This window comes from Protopterus annectens, chromosome 1.part0 (genome assembly GCF_019279795.1).
Source record: "Protopterus annectens isolate FY-2018-M chromosome 1.part0, PAN1.0, whole genome shotgun sequence".
Lineage (NCBI taxonomy): Eukaryota > Metazoa > Chordata > Ceratodontiformes > Protopteridae > Protopterus > Protopterus annectens.
This window is the reverse complement of record NC_056725.1, coordinates 1,180,107,825-1,180,123,780: the sequence shown is the minus strand read 5'-3', so window position 1 is coordinate 1,180,123,780 and position 15,956 is coordinate 1,180,107,825. Positions and strand designations below refer to the sequence as shown.

The 15,956-nt window shown below is 41.6% G+C and overlaps 1 protein-coding gene across 2 annotated transcripts in view; it reads left to right on the top strand.

Annotated features, from left to right (window-relative positions):
* MTRES1 (mitochondrial transcription rescue factor 1) overlaps nt 1-15,956 on the top strand; it is a 295,464-nt gene that overhangs the window by 65,797 nt on the left and 213,711 nt on the right. For both annotated transcript variants that reach the window (XM_044065487.1, XM_044065495.1), the window contains exon 2: nt 14,965-15,413. In XM_044065487.1, the coding sequence (XP_043921422.1) occupies nt 14,965-15,413 (449 nt within the window). The remainder of the gene's footprint in view (nt 1-14,964; nt 15,414-15,956) is intronic.

Sequence of the window (15,956 nt, the reverse complement as noted above, 5' to 3'; positions counted from 1 at the left end):
AGTTGCAGGCTCTATGTCCAACTCTAAACCGGTTACAAGTAGCAGTCCTAGGACCCCTCCTGTTCGGTATATACTTTTCAGAGGTACAGGCAAGCATAGGATGATTATGGCTGACAAGTTCGCAGACGACTACAAACTAAGGGCCATAATTGATTCCCCGGCTGATACAGACACCCTCCAGAGGGATCTCACTGAGACGGATACCTGGTGTCAAAATCATAGCCTCAAACTAATGCCAAAAAGTGCATAGTTATCCCCTTTAGAAAAAAACAAAAGGGTTCGCATCTAGAACAAAAGAGGTTATTGTGCCTCTACTCATCACTCATTAGACCAGTCATAGAATACAATGCCCCATTTGGGATGTACCTTACAAGACACCTGCAACAGCTGGAAAGATCACAAAAGTACCTCACCAAGAGGATTACTGGTCTCAAAGAGATGCCCTATGCAGCCCAACTCAAGAAACTCCAGCTGTACTCGGTTGCATACCTCTTACTCAGAGGTGATCTCTGCCTGCCATACAAGGCCATGTCCAACCCAGAATTGATGGACATGCTCCACCTAAAAAGACACAAATCCCTGAGAGCCACACGCTCTAGAGATATAAACCTCACCACAACGATAAATAGGACATGCTGGAGGGATAGATTCCTGTCCCAGAGACAGCATGCTTTGGAACAGGATTCCAATATATATATCAGGCAGAGCCCCTCACTAACACTCTTCAAGAGAAACCTTGACTTGTGGATGGGAAACAGAAAAATTACCCCGGGGATCACTGCAGTGGCTCTGCTGGACAGTGGCACAGGGAACTAATGGCTCTGCTGGACAGTGGCACAGGGAACTAATCTAATGGGGTGGGGAAAGCTAACACATTCTGGCTAGGCTTATAAATGCCCTTGGGCAGATAGCCTAGTACTTGCCTATGAACCTAAAATCTCAAGACAGATTTTAACATCTAGTTCAAGAAAAGTAACTTATAAAGTGATCCTGTGTTTGTCCGATTGTCTGTCTTTCTGCCTGCTTATTTGTTTGCTAGCTGAGTGCATTTGTCCCTGAACTTTCTTCATCCATGACCCAGGCCATGTAGCACAGATAGAAAAGTAAAGGACATATTAAAAAATCATAAATGTGAAATACAAAGGTAAATAAAATTAGTAGTAATGTACAACTACAGACAAATTGTCTACGGTGTTCGCTTGTGAATTTGAGGCATCAGTGAATTATAATTAATAAACAGTACTACAGGTGCATAAATAAACCTATGTTGATGGGAAATAACTTAGATATTGACAGAAAATCCTTTTGCTAACATATTCTCTGTATATGTGTATCTATAAGCTCTGAACAGTTTTCTTTGTTAATGGTGACTTTTGCAAACAAAAATTGTGTTCCAATAGCTTTGCTTTGAAAGAAACAAAATTATTTTCATTTGTGATTTATGGAGTTAGTTGGTTCCTTGTAATAGGAAAAAACATTGCTGTTATTTTCACTAAAGTGTATCCCAGATGTATTTTTTGAAGAATAAGGACTTCTTGATTCTGTGATTTCTGTGTGTAATGAAAGGAATAAGTTTGTAGTCCATGTGCCGGCAGAGGACAATAAAGGAAGCAGCTTAAATGTCATTTTGACCAGTAAAGCAATGGATAGAATTATGCTAAGCAGCCAGTTCTGCAGTTCAGTAAGTGCTACAATTATGTACAATTAAAATGAATTTGCAACTGAGAGAAGGCCTAGTTCAATAACTTTGAATATTATACATTCCTACAGCCATACTAGGTCTTTATCTAGGTAGTGAATGCTCATTCTTCCAAGACTGTGACCATATCACTGGTCTTTCTACTTAGTATTTCCATAAAGGATATGTATGAGATTGCTTTCTGGTCTAATATGCACAAGTTGACCTTTTCACCAAGTGTATATGATATGTACATTTGACAAAAGTATATTTTCAGGATGTCAGCATATTTGACATATGTGCTCTTTCTCGTCATTGTTGTGCCCTCCTGTGGGAGGAGAGTTGCTACTTGACATAGTGTGTTAATCAACTACAGGAGACTCACAAAAGTCTTGATCTTTAAGACCATATATTGCAGTAGAGTCATATCTACTCACCTCCCTTTACCACTTGTAACACTGCTTTTGAATTCTTACCCTGCAAAGAGGTGTGCAGGATTTCTTGTGTTCCTTGACACTTTTCTTGTTAGTTCTGATATGACACCTGGAGAGCAGCTCAGCGAGAGTAAAATAAGGTCAGGAAAGAGTGGAGGAATACAAGATGACTCGATGAGTTATGTTGGAGAAGCTGACATCCAGGTTAATGACACTGGGCATTATTGATGTCTGTTTCAAATGTCACATCCATGACAAGGGCCTGTTACTGGAAATTCTCCTAGTACTTTGCTCCAGTGTAAGACACACCCACATACATAAAACATTTTATTCAGTACCTAGTGTAAGATCTGAAGTTGTTAATCTTTTTCCTATTCATCACTGATGGGTTCGGTTCTGAGCCGGCCTTATACCAAGCTTGCGTGCACCAAAAACTCTCGAGCTAAGCTGCTACCCACAATGCCCTTTGCTCAGTTACCTCCGATCTCGTTTGCCGCACAGCCATATAGCAGTGTTTTACCGAGCTCTCCAGCGAAGTGATTTTTTTGATACATTTACAAGTTTTTGTAAAAGTTTTTTTTTCATGTTTGTAGTCTTTTCTTGATATCTATATTGTTTCAGCTCTACACACAGGTATCTCTTTCTTACCATTGTTGGTATTTTCTAACTTTCTACCGTTGTGGTATCTTGTTACCATTGTTGGTATTTCCTCTCTTTCTTCTTCATTTCCTCCACTTTCCTCACTCTTTCCCTTTTGCGTAAGTGTGTGTTCTGGGATGTCTGAAAAGAAGGGAACTACGGGATTTAAACACTACTCTTCTTGCAGTGGTAAACTGCCGAATAGTGACCTCCGTGAAGAGTGTGTGTACTGTTTGGGGGTTCCGCATTTGTCGGCGAAACCCCTGTGTGATATTTGTGCTAGCTTCAGTCAGCAGATGCTGAATGAACGTCGTAACAAACTGATTTTGAAGGGCCTACTTGCTTCGCCTTTTTCGGAGGCTATTTCTGCGACGGAGGTTTCATCCCCTCCTGTGGACAGGAAACATCCTCGCTTGGACCCCTCTTCACCAGCTGGTGATAGAGGTAAAAGTCATAAATACAAGGCCCATAAGTCCTCAGAGCACCGTTCTGCCTCCTCGGTTCGGAATACTGCATCGGCTCCGAGCTTGACTCCAGCGAAGCTTACCGAGGTCATCTCGTTGACGGCCTACCCCGGCACCAATGACTACGGTGCTGTCTACTGCCTCGGTTCCAGTCAGCTTATCTGTTTCTGTCTCAGCACAGACATCGCCCATTTCTGCTCCGATATCGGTTCCGACATCTATTTCGGAACCGTTTTTGTCATCCACCCCTGTTGTAACCTCAGCTCCGAGCCCTTTCACGGCTCCAACCATACTGTTGTTGCCGGTTTCGAAATTGGAATCGGTGCCGTTCTGTGATGCACCACGGACCCGATACTCATCGACTGTGGACCCGTTTGCTGGACAAGCCTGCAGCCCCTTTTTGGACCGTCCTGATTCCCCCTCAGGGGGCATCGGTGAGATCCACCAGGAACCTTTCTGAATTGGATGTGGTGCGCCTTTTTGACCAGCTGCTGACCGCCAGGGGAATTTCAAATCCGCTTAGACCCTATCCCACTCCAGGCTTTGGGTCTATTATTCCAGCAACCCCTACTTACTCTCATTCCTTGGATCCTTTGGTTCCAAGGCACATTTATCCAACTTTTTTTAGAGGACTCCCTTCCTTGACACAATGACACTGTCTGAGACCCCGAGACCCCTTTGTTTGTCAGTTCTGTCCAAACCAACCCTTCCTCAATCTCATGCTTGAGGGGGTGGAACCTCCGGTTCCGTTCTCGTTTCCGACAGTATTGTCGGTCCCGACTTCGGATCTGAAGGTGACTACCGCTCAGAGTCTGCTTGAGGCTCCGTCCCTGGGGGCAGACCGTCTGGAGCGGAGTGTGACCCCGGTTCCAATTTTGTCTTCTTTGGTTCCAGGCTCCCACTCCTCTTCGGGCGGGCCCACTTTACGGGTGATGGAGAATGTGCTTGCTTCTAGCAATCCTCCTCCGTTGGTTATTCTCCCAGTTCCTTCTGAGCCGCAGCTGTCATAGGCCACCCCCCCAGGACTCCAAGAGCACAAGGCCCAGGAAAACCCTACCCAGGGTATTTCCCTTTCTGAGTCTTTTTCGGATGCTCCCACTGAAGAACCCCCTTGGAAACAGGTGTATAAGAGGAAGCGCGTGAACTCCCGAGAGGAATCCCTCATGGAAGATGTGGACTATGATGATGGGGAAGGGTCCCCACGGTCACCCCCTGACGATGTCTCCGTCTGAGTCCTCATGGAAATCTTGAAACAGAAGGGGTGACTGGCAGTCCTCCAACCCTTCCTCGGAGGAATCCGTATTCCTGCAGGCCTTTCGCTCTTGGCCCTCTACTTCTTGGGTGACCCCTCCCTGCCGATGAGTTGGTTAAACTCTCATCGTGCAACAGGCATGGAAGAACCCTGACTCTGTTGAGGCCATCCCAGGAGATCAGACAAGGTACTCTTCCCTCCAGAGGATCAACCCCATTGGTCTGGAGGTTTGCCAGTAGATGCTATGGTGATGGCGGCAGCCACGAAAAAGGACCTTGCAGAAGAGAGTCCTGCTGTTCCCCGACCCAACAGAGAGTCCCGGGCAGTGGACAGGTTAGGGAAGCAAGTCTTTGCATCAGCGATCTTTGCAGTTAGGTCTCTGAACTTTTTGGTACATTTTACGAGGCTCCAGAGAGATCTTATCTCTGAACTCTCCAGAACTCTCACGGGCCAAGTATCGGATGGAGCACGAGATAAAGTTGCTTCTCAACTTGCCACCCTAGAATCTGCATCTAATTCATCCATGAGGTTGCTGTCACACACAACCGAAGGAGCAGCTAGAGCTGCAGGTGCAGGTGTAGTCATGAGATGCATGGATGCGCATTTATGACCTCGCGGACTCCTTAAAGTCTTCCTTTCTGAATTCCCCTATCAAGCCATCCGCTCTGTTCGGTGCTAAGGTCAAGGACACATTAGCCAGGTGCGAGCAAGATGGGAACACCTCGTCTGCCATTGGCCTACACTTTTCCAAACCTCAGCATTCCTTCTCCAGGAATCAGAGGAGCAGGAAGATGTGGGACAAGAAGTCTCAAGGTCTTTCCGAGACGCACGTGGTGAGGACTCCTCCAGAGGCGATTCCAATAATGGAAGACGTCCCTTTCGGGGCAGTGAGGGTCCCCGGAACCAGGTCTCCAGAGATTCTTTCTCTGGTAGACCAAATCAATGCTCCTGAGGCGCTGCCTGATTGCTTTCCTCTGGAAGCAGTCGAGGCGCGTTTTTCTCTGCACCAAGCTGCCTGGCTCTCCATTACAAACTATCAGTGGATGCAGAGAATCCTTACCAGAAGCTACCATATTCCCCTAATAGCTTATCCAAGACCTCCGAAATCCCTTCCAGATGTTCCACCCAGTCAAAGGGAGGCGGCAGCTTGTGAAATACAAAAGCTATGTAAAAAATGAGCCATCCGACAGGTTACCCAGATCAGTGCTGATCAGGGTTCTCCTCAAGATTCTTTTGGTGTCAAAGAAAACAGGGGACTGGAGGCCCATTCTGGATCTCGGCCAACTAAACAAATAGGTAGTTCAGACCAAATTCTGCATGGTCACGATTCAAAAGATCCTCTCCTTTCTGCGGGAGGGTGTGTGGATGTGCTCATTAGATCTCCAGGATGCGTATTACCATATCAAGATGGACAAGCGCTCCAGGAGCCTCATTCGCTTCTGGTTGAGAGCCAATCACTACCAATTCATAGTCCTGCCTTTCGGTCTCTCGATGGCCCCCAGAGTGTTCACGAAATGCCTCGCAGTGGTAACAGCTGATCTGAAACTTCAGGGATTCCAGATGTTTCAGTACCTAGACAACTGGCTCCTCTCCACCCCCACCAAGCGTCTTCTGGTCAGGGCCCTCCGCTACACCCTGGCTCTAGCGGAGTCACTAGGCCATCAACATTAGGAGAAATCCAACCTTCAACCCTCACAACAACTGGAATTCCTAGGGGCAATATTCAACACCCAGTCAAGCCTGATCTCACTTCCTCTCCACAGGCTTCAGAGACTTAGGGCACAAGTTCAAGTGATACTCTGTCGAAGAAAGGTGCCTGCAATGGAAGCTCTCCAAGCCATGGGATTTATGGCTGCAGCCATCCCTATAATTCCCTTAGCCAGACTACACATGAGATTACTACAATGGCTCCTTCAGGCCCAGTGGATACCCAGTCTTCACCCCCTGAGCTCACAGATTCTCATCACCAACACTTGCAAACTAGATCTCCTCTGGTGGATGAGTACGGATGAAAGTCTTTGGTGTCACCTCTTCCAGTCTCCCCAGCCCAGATGGTGAACACGGATGCTTCCCTGATGGGGTGGGGGGCCAATTCTAGGAAAAGTCGGTCCAAGGCACGTGGTCCGATGTAGATGTCAACTTGCATATCGGTGTTCTGGAGTTAAGAGTGCTGCTATTGGCATTGCAAGCTTTTCATCCACTCCTTCCATCCGGAACGATTGCTGTCCAGTTGGACAACATGTCCATGGTCTTGTACATAAACAGGGAGGGACCAAATCCTACCCCCTATGTCGCGAAGCCATGAGAATCAGGCAGTGGGCAATAGCTTCCAACCGCTTTCTGATCGCAACGCATATCCTGGGGAGCTCCAACGTGATTGCAGACAGGTTGAGCAGATGCATTCTTCATCCTCACAAGTGGTCCCTCAACCATTGTGTGGCGGCAGAAATTTTCAGCCGTTGGGGCCAGCCATGCTGCGACCTTTTCGCCTCTCCCTCAAACACAAAATGCAGCAGCTACTTTGCCCTCTTTCCCCCTCTCGGGGAGTCACCGAGACACGCTTTGACTCGCGATTGGCCCACAGGTCTCCTTTATGCTTATCCTCCAATTCCTCTGATCCCCCTTATTCTAAGGAAAGTTATTCAGTTGAGAAGCAGAGTGATCCTCCTTGCCCCATTCTGGCCTCGTCAAGTGTGGTTTCCCTTCCTTCGACCTCATCTGTTACAACCTCCTTGGACATTAGACACTCGTCAGGACCTCTTATCTCACCCACAAGGGCTGACTCCCCCGAATCTGTCCACTCACAAGCTGACAGCTTGGTTTCTCCACTTTCATTAGTTGCCAGGCAAGAAACCCTCTCTTCACCCATACGTTATTTTTTCTTGACCTGTCATAAACCATCTACCAGGAAACTTTATAGGGACAAATGGAAAAGATTCTCTATTTGGTCACATAATCAGAAAATAGACCCGTTTTCAGCCCCCGTAGCCACTATTCTTCATTATCTGGCTGAACTGTTTGACAATGGGGCCTCAGCTTCCACCATTCGAGTCCATCTAGCAGCTGTTTCCAACTTCCATAACAGGTCAGATGGAGTGCCACTTATTTCCTTTCGCCTTTGCAGGACCTTCCTCAAGGGTATTTTCCACAGCAGGCTTCCCATCAGACAGTCAGTGGAGGCATGGAATCTGTTCTGGGTTCTGCAGTCTCTTTCTCTGCCCCCTTTTGAGCCGGCTGTGACGTGATCTAAAATTCCTGTCATGGAAATCCTTATTTCTGGTGGCTATAACTTCAACCAGAAGAATTTCTGAATTACAAGCATTATGTATAAAGAGCCCTTATCTGATCTTTCATAAGGACAGAGTTTCACTTCGTACTAACCCATCCTTTCTCCCCAAAGTGGTTTCTGATTTTTCGATTAACCAGTCCAGGTTGAGCTCCCTGTGTTCTTCCCAAATTACTCTAACAAGAGAGAATACTGCCTACATTCCTTGGATGTTCATAATAGACAATTATGTTTCTATCTGGACAGAACTAAATCCTTTTGCAAGTCAGACCAGCTTTTCATTTCCTTTGCGGGTCCTAGAATGGGAGGCACAGTATCATAAGTTACTTTGTCTAAATGGATGAGGGAAAGCATTGCCTTCACATATTCACTTACAGAGGGGTCTAATCCTGGCCAAATCACAGCTCACTCAACTAGGGCTATTATAGAATCTGTTGCCTTCCACTCTAGGGCCTCCATGGATGACATTTGTGCAGCTGCCATTTGGGCTAAGCCCCACACTTATCAAGCATTACAAATTGGAGCTGATCTCCAGGGGAAGAGCGGCCTTTGGGTCAATGGTTCTCAGGAATGTTCTTCCATAAGGGCTGCCCAGGTTCTCCAGATAGCTGGGGTCCCAGCAGTGATGAATAGGAAGAAGATTAACAACTTCATTTAAAGAAGTTATGTTTTACCATAACATTCCATCTGAGTTGTTGATCTTCTTCCAGTCCTCACACCCTCCCACCGTCCCCCTCCTAAGCTTCCTGGCAAATCTTCTGGGTCTTTGTGGTGTATTAGTGTTTCTGCACAACGATGGCCTCTAACTTATTTCTTCTTCTATATGTTGCATGCAGACTCGATCTGAGGCAACTGAGCAAAGGGCACTGTGGGTAGCAGCTTAGCTCGAGAGTTTTTGGTGCACACAAGCTTTGGTATAAGGCCGACTTGGTTCCGAGGGTTCGGAACCGAACCCATCAGTGATGACTGGAAGATCAACAACTCAGAACGTTATGGTAAGACATAATTTCTTTTTTTTCTGACTTGGAGCTATTAACATACAGAAGAGAAGAAAGATTTCCCATCTTGCTTACCGTCTTCTTAAATTTTTACTTCAAATAACTTTTGTCCTTTCATATTCTTGTGTGTGTGTGTGTGTGTGTGTGTGTGTGTGTGTGTGTGTGTGTGTGTGTGTGTGTGTGTGTGTGTGTGTGTGTGATATTGTACTTTTCAGTGGTGGTCTTTATTTCTTATTAACCCACTGTTTCTTGACTTTGAGATGTAGTTGTTTGTCATAGCTTATAATCTAAATTGTAAATGATTTCCTTTTTTTATTTACTACATCCAGTTTTCATTCTACACAACTTTTTAACTTGAGATCTAAGCACTTATGTGAACTTAAGTAATTCTTTACAGTTCCATGTAATTTGTAATATAATGTGCACCTAGTAGATTCATGCCTTGTGTGGCAAAGAACTAATTCTGTAACTGTGGATGTAGGATCACAATTTTATAACAATGCCCCAATTTTGACTTAAATCATTTCAGTGATGCTTGTATCGTTTTAAGTCTAGTTAAGGTGTTTACAAGTTGTTGCTCCATTGCTGAAGAATGCTTTTGGTTCCAAATTGGTAATATTCTTCTGGCTAGTTCCATGTAAATTCTTATTTCACTTGTTGATGTTCTCACCACCACCACCACTCATCTTCCTTTCATTAAGTCTAAAAATTCTGCTTGGGAAAATTGGTTTCGGGCTGCCTGGGTAAGTATCAGGAGCAAACAATCTTTACTGTCCTGCATAGATGATGATAATGCTACATATTCTTGATCATCAAAGCTTTCTGTATTTCTTTAAATTGAAGCTTTTATGAATCCATCTTTTCACTGTTCAACATTCTTTTAACCAGATTTCAGAGATGGATATTAACGCCAAGATTATTTGTCTGCAAATGGTGGAGAGTGAAATAATTAAACAATTTAATAAGTCAGGGGGACTTTCAAGATGGGTGCACAGTGATCAACTGCTTAATTTAAGCTCTCCCGGTGTGAAAAAAAGAAACTGAGAAATAAGAGGAACTAATTCTGCTAGCTTGAGTAAAATTCATTTACTGTCTAGTAACTATACTGTTTGCATGCCAGCAAAGAAGACATTTAGAGAATCTGAAAGAAATTGACTAGTAAAGGTGAAAAGAAAACACTGACTGGGAATAATGCTGGAGCTGTTCAGCAAAAAGCAGTTCATGCTTTCAGGTTTTCTTATGTTTCTTCTTTGCTGGCAACCAGGCAGTGTATTTACTAACCAGTAACTGAATTAACTAAAATTGACAGAGCTCCTGGCCCTTATCTCTCAGTTTTTTTTTCCATAATGGGAGAGCTGAAGTTAAGCTACTGGTCAGTATGCTGCCATCTTGGAAGTCCTAGATCAGATATAGTTTTATCAAACAGAACAGAAGCCATGGATGACAACAAGCAATTGAAAGAATATATTTTGGAGGGGAAGGGGGAATGAGTTAATTTGGATAAGTTGATTGTCCCCATAGAATAAAGTGGTTTAGGGTTATTTGATTTTAAGGGGTACTTTAAAGCTACATAGTTAAAGCAAATATACAGAAGTTTGCATACCTTAATCGTACAGCTCTAAAACATCCTTTCAAATCAGGTAATCCTTAACCACCTTGTTCTATTGGAAGGATCAGCTTATCTCAACCAGAGGTGAAGTTATGGAGAATAAGAGTTGAGGAAATTTATCTTGGAGGGGTCAAAGGCAAGAAGAGTTAAGTGAGAAAGCAGCAAAAACCTGTATTAGTAAAGATGCAATCCTACTAGCAGCAAGAGTGGATACTGACAAAACTGGCAGAAAGGGAAAACGATAGAGAAGGGCTGTTTGTGGAAAATGATTATTCACTGTACACCAGGCAGAAGAGAAGCAAATTTATTCCAGCAATCAGTGAATGCCTAGAGGCAGGCATGAGATTGAAGCTGCTGTATCCAGCTGACATTAATCCTCTAAAAAAATTCTGAAGTCATTTTTTAATCCCTGAATTTAGACCCTTGGCTAAATGTAATAAGTTTTAAGTGGAAACAAGTAAATAATAAATGTAATAAGTTTTCCTTTAACAATAGATGTTCAGCATGACTTTAGAAGCCTTCATCTGAGGGTTACATTCATTTTAAGTTTCCATGGAGACTAGCTGATTATAGGGCAATAAACAGAGCACTAGTTTCTTTGAAGCTAAAACTTGATGTTTTGTGAAAGTATGCAGGTTGTTTTCACATCTAGGAGGGAAATAAAGAGCAATTAATGTAAGCAGTTATTGGGCAGTAATGTGCACCTTAGTATGGATAACATTAACTTCAGCTCAGATAATGCATGTGTGTGTGCAGCTATTTGGGACAATTGTTACTATTAGAAGGGCCAAACTTCATTATTTGAAGATGCACATAGTTTTGCATGTTTGCATTTAGTTAATATGTTATGGGGGTGTAGGGATGTGTGTGTTTTTTTTTCTTGAGGTTTTTTATTAAAACGTCTTATAAAATCTGGAATACCCATGAGATGGAGAGGACAAGAAACATCTGTATAAAGGATCAATGTAACAAACATTAGTAGGTACATGTATTACAATTCCAGAAATAGACATCTAGAAAAGCTGACATATATAATGGGTGGGAATAATAGCCTCTTATAATGGTGACACTTTCCATATTATCTTGGAATGTGAATGGTCTCATAGGTATAGACAAAAACGGAAAGAGTATTGAGTTATATTAAGAAATGCAGAGTGCAAATAGCAATGCTACAGGAGACCCATTTGGAAAGAACTGAGCTTATGAATTTGATAAAGAATTTCAGGATGGATATTCAGCAGAGTATTGGGTACAAAGGAAAAGGGGAGTACCTATAATAATTGCTAGAGGAGCTTTAATAGTGATGAAAGAGGAAAAGAGATGATGATGGTAGATTTGCATTAGCAAGGGGCTACTGGCACGGGAGGAGGATTATACTCTTTCTATTGTACCTAAAACTGCTATTATAGAGCTTAAAATAATTTTGGGAGAAGTGATCATCTTTTAGCAGGGAATATTACTTATAGGTGGGAATGGAATTTGATTTGCAACAGTGAGGATGTTTCTGGGGAGGGCCTAGAAGGGAAAATATAACAAAGGAATTTTCATATTATTCCCCAAGGTACAATAACTGGGGTAGACTAGACAGCATGACACACACCCAGTAACTATTTCAGATAATTAGACAATAATAACAAAGATAAAAATGAAGGGTAGTGAAATAAAAATGAGACATTGGGGTTCCCCACCTGTCTGTTGAGAGAAACTTAAGGAATGGATATTGGAAATTATTCGGGAGTTATTAAGGAAGACCGAAAGTTCTTCAACTAGTGAATGTAATAAAGTAAAAGTGGAGTTTAAAAATAGGGTAGAAATAAAAGAAAAACGGAGGTGGCTAGAGGGGTTGACAAGGTTTATAGTATTGCAGAATAAGGGGAATATCACAGAACAAGAAGAGGCACAACTGCAGAGTGCTAAAGAGAACATATGGGAGCACCTGGATAATATGCATGAGTTTAGAAAGATTAAGCAACTGCTTTTTTTGATAACTCCAGAGCACAAAAACTTTTAGAGCAACAACTTTGGCAACAGAAAGTAGAAAGAGTTGTTGCCAGACTTGGGGTGCCAATAACAAGAAAAGTAATCGGAGATCCTATAGAGGTATTGGAGATGTTTCAGAAATTTTATAAAAATGTGTACAAAGCAGAGTAATGTGGAAATCAAGTAAAAGCACAAAATGTTAAGGTTAGAGGTACATGAAGCTCGAGAATTAACAGTTAAGGTAGGAGGAGATAAGATAAAAACAGTAATGTTTAACCAATCAACTGGAAAGTCACCAGGAGTACATGGCATTCTGGTGGAAGGTTGGATGCTAGAAGGGAAGAAAGTGATGGATCTGGAAGGTTTTTGTTAACAGTATTTTAAAAGTAAGGGAAAGCACCAACATCCTGGAAGATAGCTGTGGTGGCTGTAATACCTAAAGGTGGTATAAAGACCCATCAGATCCAGATTAGTATAGGCCCATTTCAGTTTTAAATCATGATTAAAGTGTTTGTCTGCAATGGCTAAAGGAATGGCAGGGGGTTGCCAAAATTGATAAATATGGATCAGTGTGGTTTTGTGGAAGGGATCCAAATGTTTGACAACATTAATAAAACGATGAAGATCCAGAGGGAAGCAGAATGTAAGAAAATGCTGCTCTTGGTGGTGGGTCTTGATGCAGAGAAGGTATCTGATGGAGTAAACTGAGATTTTATGAGTAGTGCAGTGGAAGCATTTGCATTTCCTGATGCAATAATAAGGTTAATTAGTACGATCAAATTGGGAGGGTTCCTTTCTGATAAGTTGCGTCTGAACAGAGGAACCAGGCATGGTGTCTTATTTCCCCTTTGTTATTTGGGTTATATTTAGAACAATCAGTAAAGAAAAGAAAATAACAAGAGACCCAGAAATTCAAGAATACAGTTTGCATAGTAATCAAGAAAAAAATGGTTTTATTTGCTGATGATAATTTGTACCCGATAAAACCAGAAAAAGTACATCTCAGTGTTGTGGAATGTTTCAAGTTTTTCTGGGATATAAAATTAATGAAGATAAAACAAATAGTATGTACCCACACATTAATTGGTTCAGTAATACTCATATTTATGGGTACGTGATAAAATTAAGTATTTAGGAGCATATGTTAAAAAGGATTCTGTTATGGTAGCCAAATCTATGGGGAAGAGACTAAACAAAAAAATTATACAAAATTGAGAAACTGGTTGCCATTTTCTATGGCTATGATACCAAGACATGAGCAGTAAAAATGTGTTTAAATCCTATAGTTTTATACTCTTTTTCAGGATTATTTTTATCAACTAGCTGAGATGTGGATAATAATAAAGAGTTGAAGGATTTTATCTGGAAGGAGAAGAGGGCAAGAGTCAAGTGCCATTAAAACAAAGTGGTTTAGGATTACCTGATTTGAGGGGATATTTTAGATCTACACATTTAAGGCTTAACACATAACACAAGTAGAAAGCAACATTTCAAAGTGGAAAGGGATGTTGTTGAAGCAGGGGAAAATTTCAGGAAAGGAGGAGATGGTGGAATTTTGGATGCAGATTCTTAAGTAGAATGACAGTCATACAGAATATTCTCAAAGTAGCAGAAAATATTCTAATAACTAAGCCGGCATGGGAATGTAAGAAGGAGGCTCTGCCGATAGGGATGATAGGAATGACTGCAATTAGGGGTATAGAGAAAGAGGGGGCTGGAATTTACTGGAGGAAACTGATAAAGGAACTAAGGGTGCGGGAAACAGAGAGCTGCTTTCATGTGGTAAGATTTGGAGCATACACACAAAAATGCCCTCTCAGTTAATAGAGCCTACTATGGAACAGCAAATCAGTTCCCCATCTGTACTTCTATAAAATTATTTGGGTCTGTTCTAATGTTTTTCTAGTGTAGTAAAAAATCTCAGGTTGTATCTGTGTACTCTCTCTTCTAACTCTTAATATTTAGACAGTTCTTCAGAAGTTTCACTTCCAGACAGCCTTTCCTTTTATTTCTTCTGATTTTTGCAGTTTTATCAGCTCATCTCAGTAGATGCTTACCTCTGAATGCATTTATTTTTCCCTCTTAAATTCTGGAAGCCATCTCTTGAACTAAAGCTAAAACATGAACTACTTTTTGCTGAAAAGCTGCAAAGTTCATCCCAGCTAGAGCTTTTTCATCTGTTCTGACTGATTTTCCACCTACCTTTTTCCAAATTTCTTCTATGGTGGTATCTTAACAATGTAATTACTAGTCAAAAACAGAACTGTACCCAAATCAATAACTTTTACTTATTTCCCATGCAAATTCTCAGTTTTCAAACTGGGAGAGTTTTAGTCAACCTGCTGCTCTGTTTGGTGTGCAGCCATTATAGAAGTTCCTTGAGAAACCAGTAAGGTTTTTCAGAATATTTTATGTATATAAATTGAAAGTCTGTCCAAAACTGTATGGGTTATAAAGTAAGGAGAACTGTGATCTTAACTTTCTCAGTTATCTTTCCATGGAAATGCTGTGACAACACTAATGATACTTGTAACCTACGGTACTGTTTGATTATGTGACATTTATAATAGTATTTTGTTTAATATTATTAGGTCTTGCTTGTAATAGCATGATTTTATTTACAGGTTGGGGCCATGAGCTGTTTCAGAGCATCCATCAGAGTGCTTAGACAGTTCAGTGTGCGCACAGTGTGCTATGAAAATCATCAGTGTCATGAACTGTGTAAAATCAAGAACTTTACACCAGCCTGTCATCATTCTAACTGGACTACTATAGACTGCAGACATCTGAACATTCACTTTCCCTTGAAATACTGTGAGACATTTTTGCTATCCCTTGGAAAGATTTCATACTTTCCTTTCCGGCTCAAAAGCAGTAAAAGTTCTCAGAAAGGTGGTAAGAAGAGCTTACAAGTAAAGGATGAGGAAGATGATGATGATTCAGAGAAAAGTGACTATGAGGATGAGTTGGAGGAAGATCCTAATTTGCCTAAAGATTACAAGGATCTTGAAAAAGTTGTGCAGTCATTGAGGTTTGATCTGGTCATGAAAGCTGGCCTAGATATGGCAAGAAAGTAAGTGCCACTCCTTTGTACAGACCTTCTTGTAAGAGCAATTGATCTTTTAATTTGTTCATTCGTAGATTATTGTGAACTCCAGTAGTGTAAAAAAAAGATTTACACATTTTGCTACATGCAGTTTCAGTGTTTATAGCATCTGGTGCAGTCTAGTATAGAAGTACAGTCTGTGTTAAACTGAAGTACTAATTTGTTAGTAACACATAATTTATGGGTTTTATCAATTAAGTACTTGGAAATGCAATTTATCCTGAAAGTAAATACTTTGTATAGTTTTATAAAGCTGTACTATACCATAAAAAGTGAGATCGCAAGAGAAGACTAGATTGATGACCATAGCTAATAGAAGTATGTATTATGTTACCAAATATTGTGTATGTATATTGTATGTGTGTGTGTGTGTATGTATGTGTGTGTGTGTGTATATATATATATATATATATATATATATATATATATATATATATATATATATATATGCATACACACACACACACACACACACACACACACACACACAACTAAACAGATTGATCGCGA